Source organism: Gorilla gorilla, chromosome 19 (assembly GCF_029281585.2).
Source record: "Gorilla gorilla gorilla isolate KB3781 chromosome 19, NHGRI_mGorGor1-v2.1_pri, whole genome shotgun sequence".
NCBI lineage: Eukaryota > Metazoa > Chordata > Mammalia > Primates > Hominidae > Gorilla > Gorilla gorilla.
In genome coordinates, this window is record NC_073243.2 from 111656300 (window position 1) to 111676289 (window position 19990).

General features: G+C 62.5%; 1 protein-coding gene across 3 annotated transcripts in view; it reads left to right on the forward strand.

The window, feature by feature from the left end:
• The first annotated feature begins 1226 nt into the window (after positions 1 to 1226).
• Positions 1227 to 19990, forward strand: part of TPPP (tubulin polymerization promoting protein) — a 33634-nt gene continuing 14870 nt past the window's right edge. The window contains exons 1-3 of one of the 3 annotated variants that reach the window (XM_019013503.4): positions 1227 to 1348; positions 1884 to 2066; positions 16039 to 16353. In XM_019013503.4, the coding sequence (XP_018869048.2) occupies positions 16043 to 16353 (311 nt within the window). In that variant the 5' untranslated portion in view covers positions 1227 to 1348; positions 1884 to 2066; positions 16039 to 16042. Of the gene's footprint in view, positions 1349 to 1883; positions 2067 to 13983; positions 14811 to 16038; positions 16354 to 19990 lie in introns of those variants that run through there. The other 2 variants (XM_031003308.3, XM_055367779.2) reach the window with 2 other exon arrangements.

Genomic DNA, 19990 nt, shown 5'->3' on the forward strand with positions numbered 1-19990 from the left:
AGAAGCCCATCTCTGGGCAGCACTGAGTGGAAGGAGAAACCACAGGAGAGGAGAGGAAGTGTGGGGCGCGGGACCACCGTGGGGTGGGTGGGGGCCAAGCCGCCGGGCTGTGAGGCGTCAGCACCCCCTGCCCGGCACCCCAACTTCCCCTTCTGCCTTTGCGGATTCCAGGGCCTGCTGGACACCTGGTGCAGGGACAGAGCCGGGGCTGGGGGAGGAGCTCAGCTGCACTAGAGTCCAGCTGGAAGAGTCCAGCTGGAAGTCACCAGAGGCACCCCTTCCTCCTGGGGGGCTGCGCCTCGGCCTCCTCCAGGGCAGGTGCCCCTGTGCCCCTCAAGTCCCAGCACCCAGCACCACAGAACCGCCCTGTCATCTCGGCCCCGGAACCTTGTGCGGAGCCAACTCCTGCGGAGGACCGGGCAGCCCCGGGCGGAATGAGCCCCCTCCGCAAAGCCTGTCTGGTGGGGGGCGGGGTGAGGGCGGCAGGTGCCCGGAGAAAGGCGAGATTGGAAGAGCGGCCGGGATGGTGGCGCTGCACACGGGCGACCTGCAGGGAGAACGGAGGCTGAGGCCGGGGACTCTGCTTCTCCGCTTCTGCGTGAAGGGCGGCCCCGTCCCCGGCAGCTGCGCTGGGCGCCCGGCACGGACCCGTCTCCCTGTTCAGGTCGATCCCTGGCCGCGCTGTCCCCACCTGGACGCCCAGTCCCCAGGGTGCGCCCCGTCTTGGGGTCCGAGCACCCTCACAGCCGGGCCCTGCCGCTTCCCTGCACCGTCTGCGGCTCCTTAAAGAACTGGACGCGGTCAGGCGTCGCCCCGCACTGTCCTCGAGGCCCCGCCGCCAACCCAACCCAACCCACCCCACCCCAGGAGGCCGCGGCCGCGCTCATCCATCCCCTGCCGCACCGTCAACGCGAGTCCTGCGGGGCGCAGAGATCGGGGTCCGGTCGTTCCCGGGGGGCCCCAGAGCCAGGTGAGGGCACTAGCTGCTACTGCCCAGCGGTTCCCACGGCCCGCAGGTCCGCCGCGCCCTGCGCTGAGCGGATACCCGGCGGTCCGCGGGGCCTGCGCGGAGCCGGCCTTGTAAGGCAGAGGCCTCGGTGCGCCCCGCGCGTTCCCTGGGCCGGGTGGGGCGGCGGGGGCGGGGCTGCCAATGAGCGCGCGGGGCGGGCGCTGGGCGGGCGCAGGACGCTGGGGGCCGGGGGCGGGCCCGGGACCGGGCTGGGCGGGGCTGGGCGGTGCTGGGCGGGACGGGAGGGCGCGGGGCGGCGGCTGGAAAGCTCCGCTGAGCACCGGGTCGCGCGCGGCCGAGTCGCGGAGGCGCCTCCGCTGCAGTCGCTGCGTCTCCAAGGTAAGCGGGCGCGGGGCTCGGTCCTGCGGGCGCGGCGCGGGGGGCACCCGGGGGCGGAGACTGGGCCCGTCAGCCCCAGCAGCCACCTGCGCCGCAGCCCCTGCCCCCCGTGCTCCCCCGAGCCCCCTTCCCGGGCCACCCCGCGCGTCCCTGCGCCCTCGGATTGGGATGCCCGGACTTCGGCGCTGCGCGCTCCGTGCCCGGAGGCTGCAGGGAGGCTTCTCAAAGGCCACGGGCTGGGGTCACCGTCGGCCGCACCAGGGACAGGTCTGTCACTTTCTCCGGGCCCTGCGCCTGGCGCTTTGGCCTTTCTTCGCGGCCACGGACGCCCCTGCAGCCCTTCCCTCCAGGCCCTCCCCAGCCCGGGACTCGAACCGTTTCCCTATTCCCAGGCCTAGGGGGCCGCCGCCGGTGTGAGGCGTGGGAAATTAGGGCGTGGAGGGCTGGAATGAAGCCACTGCCCGCAGCAGGTTTTGAGATCCCTGGCCACAGAAACGGCCGGTCTCGGGGTCCTGACACCACGGCGTCCTGGCAGGTGGGGCTGTCAGACCGCCCCCCGCAGAGCTTCCAGCTTCCCCGAGCCTTGGCTACCGTCCGCGGGCCTGTGGCGATGGAGAGGCGCTGCCGGGACACCTTCCCGCACCCCTGGGAGCAGCGCCCGAGGATCTGAGGAGCCCTTTATTCTGCGGTTTCGGTTACGTAAACGGAGCCGAGGGAGGTGAGAAGCCTGTCCCTCCCGGGCAGTGGCGGGGCTGCTGTTTTGATAAGGGTTTGGGGGCGGTTGTTGTCTTGATGGGGGTTTGGGGGGCTGCTGTTTTGATAGGGGTTGGGAGGCTATTTTGATACGGGGTTGGGGGCTGCTGTTTTGATAGGGGTTTGGGGGGCTGCTGTTTTGATAGGGGGTTGGGAGGCTGCTGTTTTGATGGGGTTTGGGGGGCTGCTGTTTTGATAGGGGGTTGGGGGGCTGCTGTTTTGATAGGCGTTGGGGGGCTGCTGTTTTGATGGGGTCTGGGGGGCTGCTGTTTTGATGTGGGGTTGGGAGGCTGCTGTTTTGATAGGGGTTGGGGGGGCTGTTGTCTTGATGGGGGCTTAGGGGGGCTGCTGTTTTGATAGGGGGTTGGGGGCTGCTGTTTTGATAGGGGTTGGGAGGCTGCTGTTTTGATAGGGGGTTGGGGGGCTGCTGTTTTGATGGGGTCTGGGGGGCTGCTGTTTTGATAAGGGGTTGGGGGCTGCTGTTTTGATACGGGTTGGGGGGTTGCTGTCTTGATGGGGGCTTGGGGGGCTGCTGTTTTGATGGGGGTTTAGGGGGCTGCTGTTTTGATGGGGGTTGGGGGGCTGCTGTTTTGATGAGGGTTGGGGGCTATTGTTTTGATGGGGGTTTGGGGGCTGCTGTTTTGATAGGGGTTGAGGGCTGCTGTTTTGATGGGGGTTGAGGGCTGCTGTTTTGATGAGGGTTGAGGGCTATTGTTTTGATGGGTATTTGGGGGCTGCTGTTTTGATGAGGGTTGGGGGCTATTGTTTTGATGGGGGTTTGGGGGCTGCTGTTTTGATAGGGGTTTGGGGGTCTGCTGTTTTGATAGAGGTTGGGGGGCTGCTGTTTCGATGGGGGGTTGCGTTCCCTCTCAGTGTCACCGCTGATCCACCTGGCATGTTTATTGGCTCTTCTGCGTGCAGGGCCCCTGGGGGACCGATAGAGGACAGGGCCCCTCCGCCCACCCCGGCCACCCCTCCCCGCCTGACTTCTCAGGGGGAGAGGTCTCCCCCCCGACGCCCAGCCAGCCCCTGCCCCTGGGAGGTGACCCAGCTCCCTGTGGCCTGGGACTAGGAGATGGGGCTGGACCAAGGCCGGGAAGGGGCAGGAAGTGGAGGGGAGTGAGGCAGCTGCAGCCTGATGCCGGCGCCTTGAACTGGGCTCTCGCGCCTGTCAGCCGCTCGGTGCCAGCGCCTCCCCACCACGTGATCCTCGGAGGGCCTGTGGGGGAGGGGCGGGCTCCGGGAGCGGCTGCAGAAGGCGAGCTCCAGGAGGGTGTGTGCGTTTTCCCGGGAGGGGTCTGCAGCTTTCATGGTTTCTAAAGGGATCTCTGATTCAGAAAGGCGCCGGCATGAACTCGCTTTGCATCTTCACAAAACATGAAGTCATGGGGATTGGACCGCGTGTGCGTGGAGGAAGCTCCGCTGGTCACTGGCTGCGTTTTAATCTTACAGCTGCGGTTGGTCTAGCTTCCCGAATTCCCTGAAGTTGCAATCAATGTTTTAGCGATTATACGAGGTTATAAATGCTCCTTGTGGAAATGAGCATAGACTGCTCACAGAAATGGTCAACAGGGGCTTCCTTTTGACCCCCTACCCTAATTTGCAAGCCTCACACTGGCAGTGGCTGCCCTAGGCCTGGGAATCGGTAAACAGGGTTCGTGCACCGGGCTGGGCAGGGCCTGGAGGGAGGGGCTGCAGGGGGCCTCCGTGGGCACAAAGGCCAAAGCACCACACGCAGGGCTCAGGAGAACTTCCTGAAGAAAATTAGGATCACCCATCGCAGATGGAGACTGGGGAGCTCTCTGGAGAGTCAGGCAGTCTGTTCCCTCCCAGGCCTGTGGGAGCCACCCCCTGCAGAGGACGCTGAGAATTAAAAGCTTCCTCGGGAGAGGCCGTGCCAGCAGAGAGCCGAGTCTATTTATAGCTGTTGGTGAGACAGGGGGAGTGTGTGAGAGGGATGCCATCTGGGGCTCTTGGGGCCCCAAGGCCAGTGCTGGTCAGCGCCCTGCAGTACCTGGCCCAGCCTGGTGCCCTCAGGCAGAAGCGCCTTCGGGAAAACACTCTGGGTGAGGAGAGTCACTCATTGCCTCCACCTGGGCTGGGGGAGCCAGAAGGCTGTGCCCAGGAGGGTTGTGGCCGGGTGTCTAGTCCATCTGAGCCCACAAACCCTCAGCCAGGAGCCAGGATCAGGCAGCAGAATCTACACACGCCTAGATCCTACTGCTCGAGCAGAAAGTGTTTCCTGGGAAGGAAGGGGTGGAGCTGCCTGGGTCAGGCCCAGCCACATCTGGGGCTCAGGCCTTGTCCCCAGCATCCACGAGCCAAACCCCAAGCTGCCCTGCGTGGATCCTCCTCCTAGGAGACCAGCTTCTTCTTGGTGTGTGTGTGTTTGGGGGTGCCACAGGGCCATAACCCACCGCATCCCCCTGATAAGATCTTCCACCCAGGGCAGCCCCCACCCAGATGATCCCCCACCCAGATGGTCCCCCACCCAGATGGTCCCCCACCCAGGTGGTCCCCCACCCAGATGATCCCCCACCCAGATGGTCCCCCACCTGGATGATCCTCCACCTGGAGGATCCCCCACCCGGGGCAACCACAACCCAGATGGTCCCCCACCTGGATGATCCCCCACCTGGGGCAACTGCCACCCAGATGATCTCCAACCTGAGGCAGTCCGCACCCAGATGATCCCCCACCCAGATGATCCCCCACCCAGATGTTCCCCCACCCAGATGATCCCCCACCCAGATGATCCCCCACCCAGATGTTCCCCCACCCAGATGATCCCCCACCCGGTGCATCCTCCACTCAGATGATCTCTCACACAGGGCTCCCTCCTAGAGCATCTGCAACAGGCTTTCCCCCTAAGGTGACATCCCCTTTCCAGGACATCCACATCAGAGAGCCACCCCCTCCCAGAGCCACCCCCTAGGCCATTCCTTCACTGAGGCTCCACCACCCAGGACAACCCCCACAAGGATTCCCCACCCGGACATCCTCCCCACATGGCATCTCCACCCAGGGCATCCTCCCCACATGGCATCTCCACACAGGGCACACCCCCCCACCCAGGGCATCCCCCCCCAGGTCATCCCCCCACCCAGGACATCCTCCCCACATGGCATCTCCACCCAGGGCATCCTCTTCCCCGGGGAATCCCCCTCCCCAGCGCTTCCCCCCCAGGGGATTTCCCCCTCCCCAGGGCAATCCCCCCCAGGGTTCCTCCACCCAGGGCTTCTCCCACCCCAGGGCTTCCCCATCCTGGGCATTTCACTCCAGGCCATCTCCCCGCCAGGGCCCCCAGGACAGATGAGCTCAGCAGCACCTCCTCGGTGGGGAAGCCCCTCCCCAGCGCTGCAGGGCCCTGACTGGGAATGGCTTTGATTGGCCCTGCTGGATCCAGGGGAGGGGCGGGTTCTGTGGTCTGCAGCCCCCTGGAATCACACCTGGGGAAGGGCAGCGCCCTGCAGGAAAGTGGCACGTGGGTCTCAGAAAAAGAATAAAGAGAAACATCAGCTGTCCCTAAATCTTGTTTCCTAATGCGCGAATTAAGACTGTTCTGGGTTCCATGTTTCTCCTTTAACTGTGCAAGCACAACTGAATTGCGAATTGTAATTTAATGTCTAAATGTCCAAATGCATGACTTCTTTTGGGGAAGAAATATAAAAAATCTTTCAAAAGAGTGGAAGCAGACAGCAGCTTTCTGTCTTTGCATCATACCAACTGCCTTCTGCAGCCTCATCCGTTCAGAAAGCCGGGCTTCTCCCCTCCGTCGTGGAAGGGTGAGCGCCTCGTCAGAGGACGCCAGTCATGCTGACGTCATTTAAAAGTGAGGTTCTGGAAGGGAAGGGAGGTTCTTAACCTTTCTTTAAGCCCAGCAGTTAAGGCCACCTGGAGCCCTTTCCCGTTCAGCGTGGCTCAGGGTAGGGATTGGTGCGTGCGTTCCTCTGGGCACACTCTGTGTCCCACAGCTGACTTCTTGGCATGATAAAAGGTGCCTGCCCATGTGGGCTCCACGTGATCCCCCAGGGCGCGTGGCATCACAGACCACATTTCCCAGATCCTATAACCTGTAACCCCGACCCGCTCATTTGTTCACAAATGTCCAACGTGGCCTCTGCCCAGGGAATGCCACCAACAGCTGCACCTGCCAGGCGACTTCACACAGCTGCTGCCTCCCTCTGGCCATCAGTCATCAGTCAGTGGGGCCAGGAGCAGCAAGCACCGTGTATGGGTTATGGCGGTGGCTTCAAACCCAGGCCCTGGTCCAAGGGCCCTCATGTCTGACACAGGCGAGCTCCCAGCACCCTCTGCCTTGTCAGGAAGCGTGTGACACGCCTTCCTGGCCCACAGAGGTGGGCGAAGTGTGCTTACCTCAGCGTGCCCATGGCCGCCACTCACTGTTCACCCGCTCACACTGGATCCCTGCCCAGAAACACACCAGGCCAGTCCCACCCCACTCAGAAGTGCTGCTGGTGCCTCAGGGCCAGGGAGCCATGTCCAGGCCCCAGCCAGCCCCGGGGACCTGACCCAGCCCCTCCCCCTGAGCCCAGGGCACCGCTGCACAGCCACCTGCACCTCCCACCCATGGCATCTCGCAGGTGACCTGGCCACCGTGGCTGCATCTGGGGTGTCCACCCTCTCCTGCGCACACCGGCCCCCACTTCTCCTAAGGCTGCCCAAGGGCCGGTTTCCTCTGCCCCTCGGCGGGGTGGCACCTCTGCCTTCTCAGTGCCAGAAAAGCCTGGGCCGTGGACGGAGCCACTGGGGTGAAGCTCATCTCAGCCTCACCTCCCACCAGGCTTGTTCCTGCCACCTTCGCCAGTGCCCACGTGTCCCCAGGCCGCCTGCTGGGAGGGCCCCACCTGGCACCTGGCACAGCCCACCTGCAGTTCTAGTGCCAGCCGTTCTGGGCTGCCTCTCTTCATGTTCCGGGAGTGGGATGGGGTCTTACTCACCGTCCGTTTTCCCGTCGAAGCTCCAATTCCTGAGCACTGTGCTTTGGCTTTGCCTGTTTTTAACGTTTAACCAGAAGCTACGTGGTGGGCACACTGCTGTGCTGGCTCACGTGGATCAATAGTGTGCATGAGTGGTCCGTCCACACTGCGTCGAGGAGCCCCAGGCACTCGTGCTCAGCGCCGCCCACACTCCCACGGGGATGCCCACTGTCCCTCAGACCGCCATACTGTCAGCAGGCGCATGTCCAGGCGGTTCCCCTTTCTTGGCAACTAGGGATGAAGCTGTCGTGGGCATTCCTGGGATGTTCTTTGGGGCATGTGGGCATGAGTCTCTTGGGTCAGTCTGGAAGTGGAGCCGTTGAGTCTGGGATCTAGTGTGTCTTTACATTCATCAGATGATGCCAAGCAGTTTCCCAAAGGGATTAAAGCCATTCGCCCCCACAGTTTCCTGTTGACCCACATCCTTGCCGGCACTAGCCACTGTCAGCCTTTGCAATGTCTTAGCCCTTTGTAAGGCTGTGTGGAAGCCTTATGATTTGCATTTTCTTGGTCATACTAACAAAGCTGAGTGCTTCCCACCGAGCACTGGGCACTTGGATACCCTCGTCCCTGGGGGCCTGTTCAAGTCAGCTGCCCTTTGTGGATTGAGTTTCTATTGATTTGTAGAGGTTCTTTATATATTCTGGAGACAAGCCAACATTTGTTGTGCATAGCAAACATCTCCTACCCTGGGGTTTGCCTTTTCACTCACTCGATGATATTTTTTCAAGGAACAGAAGTTCTTTCTTTTAATCTGGTGCCTTCTAAGAATCTTGCCCTTGCAGGGCAAGGCTTTCTGTGTCCGTGTAACAAATTTCCCCCACGCCAAGAACATCAGAAATTCTTTTGCATTACCTTCCCGAAGCTTCTCGATCTGATCTGGAGGACAGCCCTTTAGCATGCAGACGCAGCTGAACCTTCCCTTAAATCAGCAAATTCCCATCAGCTGACTTCCTCACACCAGCCACATATGCAGCCTTCATTTTCTCCACCTAAAAATGGGCAACCAGAGGCTGGATGGGTCTCAGAAGGCAGGTGCTGTTGGCAGCCCTGGCCTAACACCCACCCTGGCTTAGGTGGACCCCCAAGGGCCTCTGGAGCCCCCTGTGGCCTCTCAGTGCCACCTGAGGGCCTCAAAGACTTTGTTCCCTGTGAGGGGTGCTGAGCCTCTGGTCCCACCCGCTGTGTCACTGTGTCCAGAGGCTTCTGACAATTGACACAGTCCGGGGTTAACACAACAGGGACGCATTCCCCCATCGTCCTGGAGACCAGAAGCCCAGCGTCCAGGCATCTCATGAGTCAGCTTCCTCTGGAGGCTTGGTGGGACGCTCCCTGCCTCTTCCAGCTCCTGGTGGCTCCAGTTGTCCTGGGCGTGTGGCTGTGTCACTGCAGCCCCAGCCTCATGGCGACTGTGTTAGTCCGTGTGTGTTGCTGTAACAGCACCAGGCATGGTAATTTATGGAATGATATGTTCACTTCTCACAGTTCTGGAGGCTGGAGAGTACAAGATCAAGGCACCTGCAGTCTTGGCGTCCGACAAGGGCCCTTCCCTGCTTCCAAGACAGGGCCTGGTTGCCATGTCCTCATGCCCCAGCCCTTTGATAAGGCACTCGGTCATTCCCAGGAGCCTGGCCCCCATAGCTCAATCTCATCCCCCAAAGGCTCTGTTAATGCCACCACAATGGGGATTAGGTTCCAGCGTGGATTTTGGAGGGGATGAATTCAGCCTGTAGCACCTTCTTCTCTTCTCTCTGTGTCTTCTCTTCTGCCTCTTCTAGGTAGAGACACTCACCATTGGATTTAGGGCTCAGCTGTGGATAATCCAGGATGATCTCATTTCCAGATCCTTTCTCCAAACAAGGTCACGTTCACAGGTTCTGGGGATTAGATGGGGCCACATTGGCCCAGAGCTGGCCTGGTCCCAGCTGCCTGCAGGTACCCTGGACCCGGAGCCCCGAGGGTAACACAAGGGCAGTGAGTGGGCTGGGGCGGAGCAGGGCAGGGTCCTCGTGCGTCTGGCACTCAGTGAAGCTGCGCTGGATGAGGGACCAGCCCCTGGTTTTGCAGTGTTGTGCTCTGCCCCCCGTGAGAGCCCCGGCTGTTTTCTCCTGTAACTCACTGTGCCCTGTGAGAGCCCCGGCTGTGTCCTCTAACCTGCTGTGCCCCGAGTGGGAGCCCTGGCTGTCCCCACAGAAGGTGCTTTTAATGGAGGCAGGTCCCACCGCATCTGCAGCCGCCGAGTCTCCGACATGGTTGATGGGATGAGCCAGCCGGGATCTCTATTTTATTCCCTTTTGGGATGCTCTGTTGGTGGAATGTCCTGTGTCGTGCTTTAGAGAAATGGTGTTGGCCCGGATGGTGGGCACTGGCTGGGCATGTGGTTTAACTCTCACTTGGGCCTTGGACAGCCATCTCAGACCCGTATCAGTCTCCGCCGCAGCGTCCTTTGCAGAGTCTGGGACCCCTGCTGGCGCCTCCATCCCATAGTGGCCATTCGGTGGCAAAGTTGGTGGCCCTGGCAGCCCAGGCATCTGTGGCCTGGTTACTCAGCCATAGTGCTCTGGAATGTTCCATCCTCCCACCTGCGTCTTCCTGTCAACCTTAATCCTGAGTCTCCTACTCAGAGGGGATCTGCCTTGTGGCCTGGGAGGGTTTTCTCTGAGACTGCCCCGCCTTCTCATCCCTACACCTGCGTGCAGATGGGCTCTGGTGGCCGTCCCCAGAGTGGCCACGCTGAGCGCTGCAAGGACCACACGTTGCAGTTGGGGGCCAAGATGTGGTTCCCAGAGGCAGAGGGCACCGGGGGCTGGGTGCACCCTGTTGACCCAAGAAGCTCCTCCGCAGCCATCTCTCTTCTTCTGAGGGCGGAGGGAGGGTGAGTGGAGGTGGCCAGGGCCACACAGCCCCTGCTCCCCTGCCCCCCTTACCGGAAGGCTCCTTGTGCAGGGGCCCTCCCACCCCATGAGCCTTAGGAGAGTGCAAAGCCTGCCCTGTCCTGCCCAGGTCTGAGGCCATGCGGTTGTGGTGAGTGGCAGGGGTCCCGAGTGGCCCAGTGCAGGATGGCCGGAGGACGCCATGTGAGATGACCAGGATAGAAGTGTGGTGTGCTGGGGATGCTGCCACAGGACTCCACCCTGCCCTCCTCCTCCCACTTCCTTGGGGACTGCACTCAGCCTGGGCTTGGCTCTAGCCCTCAGGGTCCCTGAAGAGCAGGAGCCCGACCTCAGGTCTTCTGTGGGGCAGAGCCTCAGCCCAGGCCTGGAGACCCCATCCTAGTGATCCCTCTGGACCAATGACCTCTCAGGATCAACCAGTGACTCTCAAGAGTGATGACCTCTGGACCAGTGACCCCTCAGGACAGTGACCTCTCAGAACTGGTGACCTCTCTGGACTGAGGACCTCTCAGGATGGTGACCTCTCAGGACCGTGACCTTTCAGGACTGTGACCTCTCTGGACGTGTGTCCTGGGGCGGCCCTGGCCGTGTGCACCTGTCTGGCCTCTGGGTGGGGTGTGCTCTCAAGTGTGCCGTGGGGATGCTGGGCTGGAGCCACTGATCATCCTGCATCTTGCGCTGCAGGGGGATGTGCACAGACTCAAAACTGCCGGCTTTGTTCTGATTGGGAGCTCTGACTGCCTGACAGGCCCCGAGGGCATGGAAGGAAGGGGTTGGTGAGAGGCGTCTGAGCCAGCATGGCCCCTGCCAGGGGCATCCTGCGGTCACAGCACGTTGGACTCCTGGGCAGTGTCTCCAGGGGTAGAGGGAGAAGCTCCCACCCAGGCCCCAGGCCTCCAAATCACCAGGGAACCCACTGTCATCCCTGAACAGGGAGTTCTCCAGGGCACGAGCGTCGGCCCCTGCCAGGCAGAAGCACGCCGGGCTCCTGGGAACCTGAGTTAAGAGAAGGTTTGGGTTGAGTGTGTGGTGTGCGTGCCTGATGCTCCCAGCCTGGTCACTTCCCGAGGAATGCTTGCCCTCGGGTTCTGGTGGAATCCAATTGGCTGCCATCACAGAGTCTTTCTCCGCAGAGACAGGTTCTCCCTCGGGCTGTGCCTGCATGAGGCCATCGGGTGCGAGGGAGATGGGGAGGGGGCTGTACCCCTTCAAGGATGAGGAGACTGAGGCACAAGCAACTGTCCCACCATGGGCACCTGCCTGCGAGCGAGCTCTGGGGGTCAGTGGGTGCAGCTGGAGAAGCTGCTGGTGGCTTCTCCAGAGCAGGTGGAGCTGTCAGAGGTCACGCCCTGGCCTGGTCCAGCCCAGCACAACCGAGGGGGCCTGCAGGACACTTGTGACCAGGACAGAGGTTCTCAGGGAGGCCAGAGCCTGAGCAGGGCGGAGGGCTGGCTCTGAGGTCTCAGGCCCCAGGGAGTGGTGATGAGCTGAGAGGGTTGGTAGCTCCCACTGACTCCGTGGCTCCTGCCTCCACCTCTGACCCGGCACTGCTGATGATGTGAGCACGGCCTGTCCACCAGCCTCCTCTGCCAGCAAGGCTCAGCCACCCCACAGCCATCCACGTGGAGAGCAGTTGTGTAGGCTCTGTCGGCGCCACCCCCGCGTGGGCGTGGGCAGTGAACAAGGGAGCACCCAGGCTGCTGCTACCTTTAAAACAGCAGCTGGCCCTAGTGACAGAGATCCCAGGCCCTAGTTACAGGCTCCAGGCCCAAGGGGCAGACCCCGGCCCTAGTGACAGACCCCAGGTCCTAGTAACAGGCTCCAGGCCCAAGGGACAGGTCCCGGCCCTAGTGACTGACAGGCCCCTGGTCCTGGTGAGAACCCCCTGGCCCAAGTGCGAGACCCCTGTTCCTAGTGACAGAGCCCGGTCAGTCCTAGTGCCCCGGCCCCGCTTACTGATGCCACATGGACACCTGGGTTTCCAGCCCCTGGACAGCTCCATGATCAGAGGCTGGGGCTGCTGTTTCCCCAGCCCTGTCAATTCTGTTCTGGCAGGTTTTCTGTAAGTTTGGCTTTGGGCAGTCCAGCGTCCAGTCTGAAGGCATTTCCCAGGAGATTCATTCTGAAAAACGGGGCCCAGTTGATTTTCCACGGGGCCTCTTGGGAACAGGGATAGCCTGTGGGGTTGGGGCCAAGGTGGCCTGGGATGTCTGGTATGAAGCCCCACCTGGGTGGCCGAGTCCTTGGAGCTGGTGACACACCGGGACAGGCATTCCCTGGCCAGCGAGGATGCTTCGTTCCCTAGGACAGCCACCCTCTGGGGTCTGCCTTTGCCTGCCCCACTCTGGGGTCTGTGGTGCCACCTCTGCCCTCATCTTCTGTCCTCTCCAAGCCTGTTTTGAAGATGCCAGTTGGACAACACAGTCTTGCCCACACCCGTGGGTGAGCCCGTAGGCACCGTCCTCCTGACTCCCTGGGGAGGCGCTGGGGGTGGGTGAGAGTAGGGTGAGCTCAGCCTCCAAGTAGGTCCTGGCTGGGCCCCACTTGTGGTCCCATAGGGTCTGGCCAGGGAAGGGGCATGTGCTGTAAGCAGGCACCTGGGTCAGGGCAGGGCTTGGCACATCCCTCCTACCAGGGAGGTGCTGGCCAGCGGGAGAGGGTGCAGGTGCACACCTGGATGCAAGACACAGGCCTGGGAGTACAGGCACAGCTGGGATGGTGGGCACAGGCCTGGGAGTGCCAGACACAGCTGGGATGGTGGGCACAGGCCTGGGAGTGCAGAGCGACCCCCTGGGGGCTCAGGGCACACACGTGGAGATGGTGGGTACACGCCTGGGAGCTTGTCCTTTGTCCCCAGGTGAGCAGTTTGTCTTCCTGGAGTCTCTTCTGCTACAAAACCTTCTTTTCCCTCACGGGGAAAGAGCAGAGCCTCTGGGGGAAACGGTGTGAGGGTCTGCACCCAGGGCTCAGGTGCGCTGCGCCCAGAAACTGGGAAAGTGGAGGACACCTGGCCTCTGTCCATCCAAGGAGAAGCAGCTGGCACAGCTGCATGCCATGCTCGGTGGAGAGCGCCAAGGAAAAAGCGCCCACCCAGGCTCGTTGTCCGTCTGACACCTCCATGTTCTCTCAAAATTAAATGTATTCTTATTACCGTCATTGTGGAAACAGCACGTGGGTCTAATGAAGTGATCCAGACAGTGTGGCTCCCGTCTCCTCCGCTCCTGCTCCGTGTCTGTGGCCCACGTCCTGCTCCTCCAGACCCAGCAGCAGCCTGGCTATCTTCCCACAGCGGCACGTCGTGCCTAATTCATTATTTTTAGTTTAAAAACCTTTAAAAAAATATTTTATTAAACTAATGCATGTTTGAGGTAAAACACAAGAACCTAGAACAGTGAAGCTCGGATGGGCTCTGAGGCGAGTCCCCATGTGAGACCCCTCAGCACACAGCCCACGCAGAGGCGGGCTTTGGAAGCATTTCTGGCAGCTGGCGTCTGAGGTCGGCACTGCTCTACCCCTTGCTGCAGAAAGGCCAGGGCTGAGCTGGGACGGGTTCCACTTTTCCCTCCAGAACTGCCTGGGCCTGGTTCTCAGCCCTCCCAAGCGCCCATGGACTCACTCCCATGTGACGGCCATGGGTTCCTGCATCTACTCCTTCTTCTCGGCTGTTGACGGCTGTCACCCTCGTCTTCCTGGGAAGCCCAGTCACCAAGCACCTCCGCAGGGGGTGTGGCCACGTCTCTGAGCTCACACCCACTGCAGGTGGCCTTGCTCCCCTCAGCCTGAGTGGGACAGTGGACGTGGGTATCCAAGTCCCAGCCCGAAGCATTTTTCCTCAGAACGTTTGAAGCCAGTGTCTGTCTTCAGTAGATCTGGCGATGGCCTGACCCCTGTTCCTTTCTGCCCTCTCCCCCACGGCCCCCACCATGCTCTCATGCGTGCCATCTCATGCTGCTTGCTGTGCTGAGAGGGGCTGAGCCTAGCACAGGTGGTGCCTGCCCAGCAGGGGCTCAGTGGCACCTTGGTGCAGGGGCCACGGGCTGGACCGTTCTCATGCACCGTGACTCCCACCTGTCTGCATCTCTGCTCACGTGCATCCTCTTCCGCCGGGTCTGAAATTGCCTGCTGGCCTCCCTCTGACCTGCCTTAGTTTCTCCTCTTCACTCCTCGCTGCCTGATGTTTCATTGCTTATTGGTTTATCACTTGTCCCAACTGAAGGCCTCACGAGGGCAGGACGCTTTATGTCCCGCTCAGCCCTCCAAGGCCAACCTCCAAGCTTATCAAAAACTCATGCAAAGCACGTGCTGATGGGCTGGGATGTCCTGCGTGAGCCCTGAAGGTGGCTCTGAGGGGCTTCCCTCATCCCTCTGCTCCCAGGCGGGCCCCACGGGGTGCAGGTTCTCCGATGACTCTCAGGTGTGTGAATAAGGGTCTCTGTTCAGGCGCGTCCCCACAGGAGATGAGACCACAGAACGCAGCCCTGAGTTGGAAGCATCCCAGAAGGTTCTTTCTCTCTGACCCGCACACCCACCACTGTTCTGGGTGCTCACAAACCCGCCATTGCTTCTGGTAATTTCTCAGCTGCTCCTCCTGTCCAGCGACCCCTGCTGCAGAGGCCCAGGGGAAACACAGGCCAGGCCTGTGAGAAGCTCCTGTTTCAGATGAAGAAATGGTGTCAGCGATAAAACTGGAAACTGTTCCTGGCTCGACACCTGACCCGGCCCTTCCACCCCCAGGATCCTGCCCCCACCAGCATCCTGCCCCTGCATCCTCCGCTGGGTTGGCATCTGCATTTTTGGTGCCTTCCAGGGAAAGGGGTGAGTGGGTGGGGCCTGAGGCCCTTAAGGTCTTCAGTGTAGGGAGTGCCCCTGGATTTTTTTCTGGCTGTTTTGGGGGAATTTGTGGGATCTCAGGGTCAGCAGGGGCCACACTCAGGACCCCCACGATAACAGAGCCACACTTTGGCCATGACTGGCGCTGAGAACTCCAGATCTGAGAGGGCTTCGTGAGTCCCAGGGTTGGGACATGCACATGTGTCCTCGGCACGGACCCTCCCACCGGCTCTTGTGTCTGTGGGCAGAGGCCGTGTTCAGCTCTCAGTGCAGTGCTGACGGCCCACCTGGCGTCCAGGCCCCTTGGGGAAGCAGCTTTCATGCCCTGAGTCCAGCAACTCACCCTTGAGTCCTTCAGGGCCTGACTGGGTCTCACCGGAGCCCATGCATGGTGGGGAGGCGGCCTCGGCAGCCCCGCCCTGTGGTGTAGCCCTGTGTCCCCAAGCCCTGCCTGGGTGGCACCCCTTAGTCTTCTCAACCCCATGGCCCAGCCGCCTGCTCTGGGGGCGGGCGCCTTGCAAAGTCCAGAGGGCGTCCCTGCGCCCTGACACCAGTGCCCCCACCACTGCCTCAGCCCCCCACACTCGCAGTCCCCTCCCCTGGCCGGGGCCACCGTGGGCTCGGCAGGCCTAGGGCTCCTGGGAAGAGCATCCTGAGGCACCCCCAGGGCCACCACGCACCCTCCCCAGCCTAAAGCTCCATCTAAGGTCAGAGGCTCTGCAGTGGGGAGGGAGCGGCTGTCGCATGACTGCTGTGGACCCTCCCGGAGGAAGGCAGCATGTCACAGACCCCGGGGAGGGTGTGATCCCGAGGTGTCCTCCAGAGCTGCAGAGTAGGCATCCACAGGAGGGACAGTGGAACTGTGGCAGGGAGGGGACCCGGGATAGGCTCTGATGCTGCCAGTCACACTCTGAGCCTCCTCGGCCTGGAGCCCCTGGCACCCAGCTCAGCTCCCACCCTGGGCTCTGCGTGCTGCTGGCTTTATCTGGCTTAGGGGGTCCTTGGCCCAATGACGGCAGTGGGCAAGGCCTCGCTTAGCTCCGCTCTGCCCGGGGCTAGACACGCGTGTCTGCGGGGCAGCCCCAGGAGGGCCTGCCCATCTCAGCCCTCGCCATGTCCTGGTGCTCATTGGTACGGCGGGGTCTCCTGGGCTGCACCCGGGTCAGCTGGGACATGGCCCGGGTGACACCTTTCTCCTCTCCTTCCTCCATAGCAACATGGCTGACAAGGCCAAGCCCGCCAAAGCTGCCAACAGGACGCCCCCCAAGTCCCCGGGGGACCCCTCGAAGGACCGGGCGGCCAAGAGGCTGTCACTGGAATCGGAGGGTGCCGGTGAGGGGGCAGCCGCATCCCCTGAGCTCAGTGCCCTGGAGGAGGCCTTCCGGCGCTTTGCCGTGCACGGGGACACCAGGGCCACCGGGAGGGAGATGCACGGCAAGAACTGGTCGAAGCTGTGCAAGGACTGCCAGGTGATCGACGGCAGGAACGTGACCGTCACTGACGTGGACATCGTCTTCAGCAAGATCAAGTGAGTGCGCTGGGCTCACGGGCCGAGGGACCTGACTTACGGGGGTCTGCCACCCTGAGCCCCTGGGTGGGTTCTGTGGGGAGTGAGCCGTGGGGAGTGGAGGGGTTGTGCTTCAAGACCCCACCCTTCTCAGAAGCAGCCCAGATGTGGGAGCCTGAATGTGCCATCTGGGCCCCCAGGGAGCAGGGGTCCGGGCATTGCTGGACCTCTCGGTGCCGAGGCCTGAGTGGCAGCCCTGGCTCCTCTCAGTCCCGTGGGAGTGGAGGGTTTCGGCATGGGAGGTGGCCTATGAGGGGGTGTCTGGCCTCAGAACAGACTCGGGGTGAATGCTGCTCCCCGGAGTCAGGGAGCTGTGACTGGGATCACTGGGCTTCCCCAGGAGTGGGGGCAGTGGCTGCCTGGAGCCTGGAGGGGCAGGTGGCTGCTGGCGGGCAGAGCTCCTGACCCTCTGTGGGCTGGCTCAGGGGCTGAATCTCAGAGGTTGGATGCTTGTGTCCCCATGCATGGAGCTGGCCGTTCGGGTGTCCCCCAGCCCCTCCCAAAGCCTTTGTGCTGCTGTATTTCTGCCCCAGGATTCCCACAGGCGGCAAAATGGCAAAGGACACCAAGGAGGCGGCTCCGGCCGCCACCTTGAAACCGCATCGTGCCGTTTGCTTTGTCTGTGTCGTGTGTCCACGTGTGCGCGTTTCTGCGTTGTGTGTGCATGTGTTTCTGCGTCGTGTGTGCATGTTTCTGCGTGTGCACGTGTGCACATGCGTTTCTGTGTCATGTGTGCACACGTCTGTTGCCGTGTCACGCATTGTCTGTTTTCTCCTGGATGAACGCCGGGAAGCACACTGAGGCACCCTCACACGCCCCGGCACGTTTCACCTCATGTCCCGACACCCCACCGTGATCGCGCCCGAGAAAAGCAGTGGTTCTCCCTGAGCCCCGTGTCCAGCCCCGTCCTGTCCACCTGTGTGGCAATGGCTTTATTTCGGTGGTTTGCACCTGCGTCCACCTGTGGCCGATGTGATCTATTTCATTCCTACATTGCCGCAAACTCATCACCTCTTTCATCTCAGAGCTCCTGCACCTTCCCCTCTGCGGCCTTGGCTTTGCGAGGGGCTGGGCCGTGGGTCAGATGCCCGTGTGCTGAAGGCTGTGGGGCCCACCTCTGCGGCGCCAGCGCCCCATCTACCAGCTCTGGGGGGCGCCGTGGCCTTTGCAGCTGTTCCGTCTCTGCTGTGCTCCGTGGCGATGTCACATGTGTCTCCCGGGTCACACATCCCCTGGGTCTTGGGGGTCTCCTGGGTCGTGCGTGTTCCTAGACTGCGTGTCCTGCTGAGCTTCCTGTTGTGTACGGCGCATCTGAGGGCATCTGAGGGCATTTGGGGTTTGGAAAGTTATGCTGGAAAAGCCATGAAACCGCTCAGAAGGATGCCTGAACCCGGACCCTCTCTCCAGCTGACTGCCTTGCAGGCTCCCCCAGCTCTAGGGGACGGCAGAGGCAACCAGGGCCAGCGAGTCCTGTTCGTCTTCCTGACAGCTCCCAGCCTCAGTCCCAGAGAAGCTGGAGGGGAGGCTCCATCCAGGGCCCCAGGTGCGAGCTGGTCTCATCCTTGACCCTGTCCAGTCCCAGTGGCCCCGCCAACCTCCTCTGTGGGTTCCCAGCCTCAGTGTCCTCATGGGCTCAGCCACTGGCCGGTGTGAGAGGAGGCTGTGGCTGGCCCCTCTGTGTAGGTAGTCATGCAACCTTGCACTCCCCGGCCTCGGACAGGGCCATCATTTGCCAACACCTTAGCGGTTGGAGCCCACACTAACCCAGGACCACTCATCCCTGGGGCCCCTTGAGACCAGGAAGGCACAAGGAGCCTGCCAGAGCAAGGGGACCAGTAGGAGCCCAACAAGGGCTGGGGCTCAGCCCACAAGGGTCCGTCCGACAGCCTGCACCTCTGGCACTGCACCCCCAGCCACACTGTACCCCCCATGCTGCACACCCAGCCACATTGAACCCCCCCGTGCTGCACCCCTGGCCACACTGCACCCCAGCCACACTGCACCCCCAGCCACACTGCACCCCCGGCCACACTGCACCCCTGGCCACATGGCACCCCCTGCCACACTGCACCCCCGGCCACACTGCAGCCCTGGCCACACTGCACCCCTGGCCACACTGCCCCCTCCGTGCTGCACCCCTGGCCACACTGCACCCCAGCCACACCGCACCCCCAGCCACACTGCACCCCCGGCCACACTGCACCCCTGGCCACATGGCACCCCCTGCCACACTGCACCCCTGGCCACACTGTACCCCTGGCCACACTGCCCCCTCCGTGCTGCATGCCTGGCCACACGGCAACCCCAGCCACACTGCACCCCTGGCCACGCTGCACCCCCAGCCACACTGCACCCCCGGCCACGCTGCACCCCCAGCCACACTGCACCCCCGGCCACACTGCGCCACCCGTGCTGCACCCCTCATCACACTGCACCCCTGGCCACACTGCACCCCCTGTGTTGCACCCCTGGCCACACTGCACCCCTGGCCACACTGCACCCTCTGCGCTGCACCCCCGGCCACACTGTACCTCCCACGCTGCACCCCTGGCCACACTGTACCCCCTGCACTGCACCCCCAGCAACACTGAACCCCTGGCCACACTGAACCCTCCATGTTGCACTCCCAGCCACACTGCACCCCCGGCCACACTGCACCCCCAGCCACACTGCACCCCCGGCCACACTGAACCCCCCACACTGCACCCCTGGCCACACTGTACCCCCCACGCTGCACCCCCGGCCACACTGCACCCCTGGCCATGCTGTACCCCCCATGCTGCACCCCCAGCCACACTGAACGCCCCTGTGCCGCACCCCCGGCCACACTGCACCCGCAGCCACACTGCACCCCCGGCCACACTGAACCCCCCACACTGCACCCCTGGCCACACTGTACCCCCCGCGCTGCACCCCCGGCCACACGGCACCCCCGGCCACACTGCACCCCTGGCCATGCTGTACCCCCCATGCTGCACCCCCAGCCACACTGAACGCCCCTGTGCCGCACCCCCGGCCACACTGCACCCCCAGCCATACTGCAGCCCCAGCCATACTGCACCCCCGGCCACACTGCACCCCCAGCCACACTGTGCCCCCCTCACTGCTCCCCCGGCCACAGATCCTTCGTGGACTGACTCTCAGGGCTGCACCTCCCTCAGGACTGTGGCCGAAGCGACTGGCGCCTGACTCCGCGGTACAGGCCCTGCTTGTGGGTTCTTTGGCAAGGGGCAGCTCCCACAGGCTCACTGGAGCTCCCACATCATCCACAGGGCTTATGTCAGCCGCTGCCTGGAGGACAGACCAGCCCACTGTCCCCTGCTGGAAACCTGCAGCCTCTGCCTGGAGGACAGACCAGCCCGCCATCCCCTGCTGGAAACCTGCAGCCTCCTGCAGCAGCGGGCCATGCGGTGTGGGCCTGTGTACATGGCCCCAGCCAGCTGCTGGCAGGTCCTGGTGACCAGGGCCGCTCTGGTGGGTCACCAGCCATGGGCAGGCAGCAGTGACCTGGGCTGTGCCCGGGAGGTCAGGGGCCAGAGCCTCTGGCACAGACAGTGCCCTTGTCCTGAGCCCAGAACTCACTCTGCCAAGGGGACGT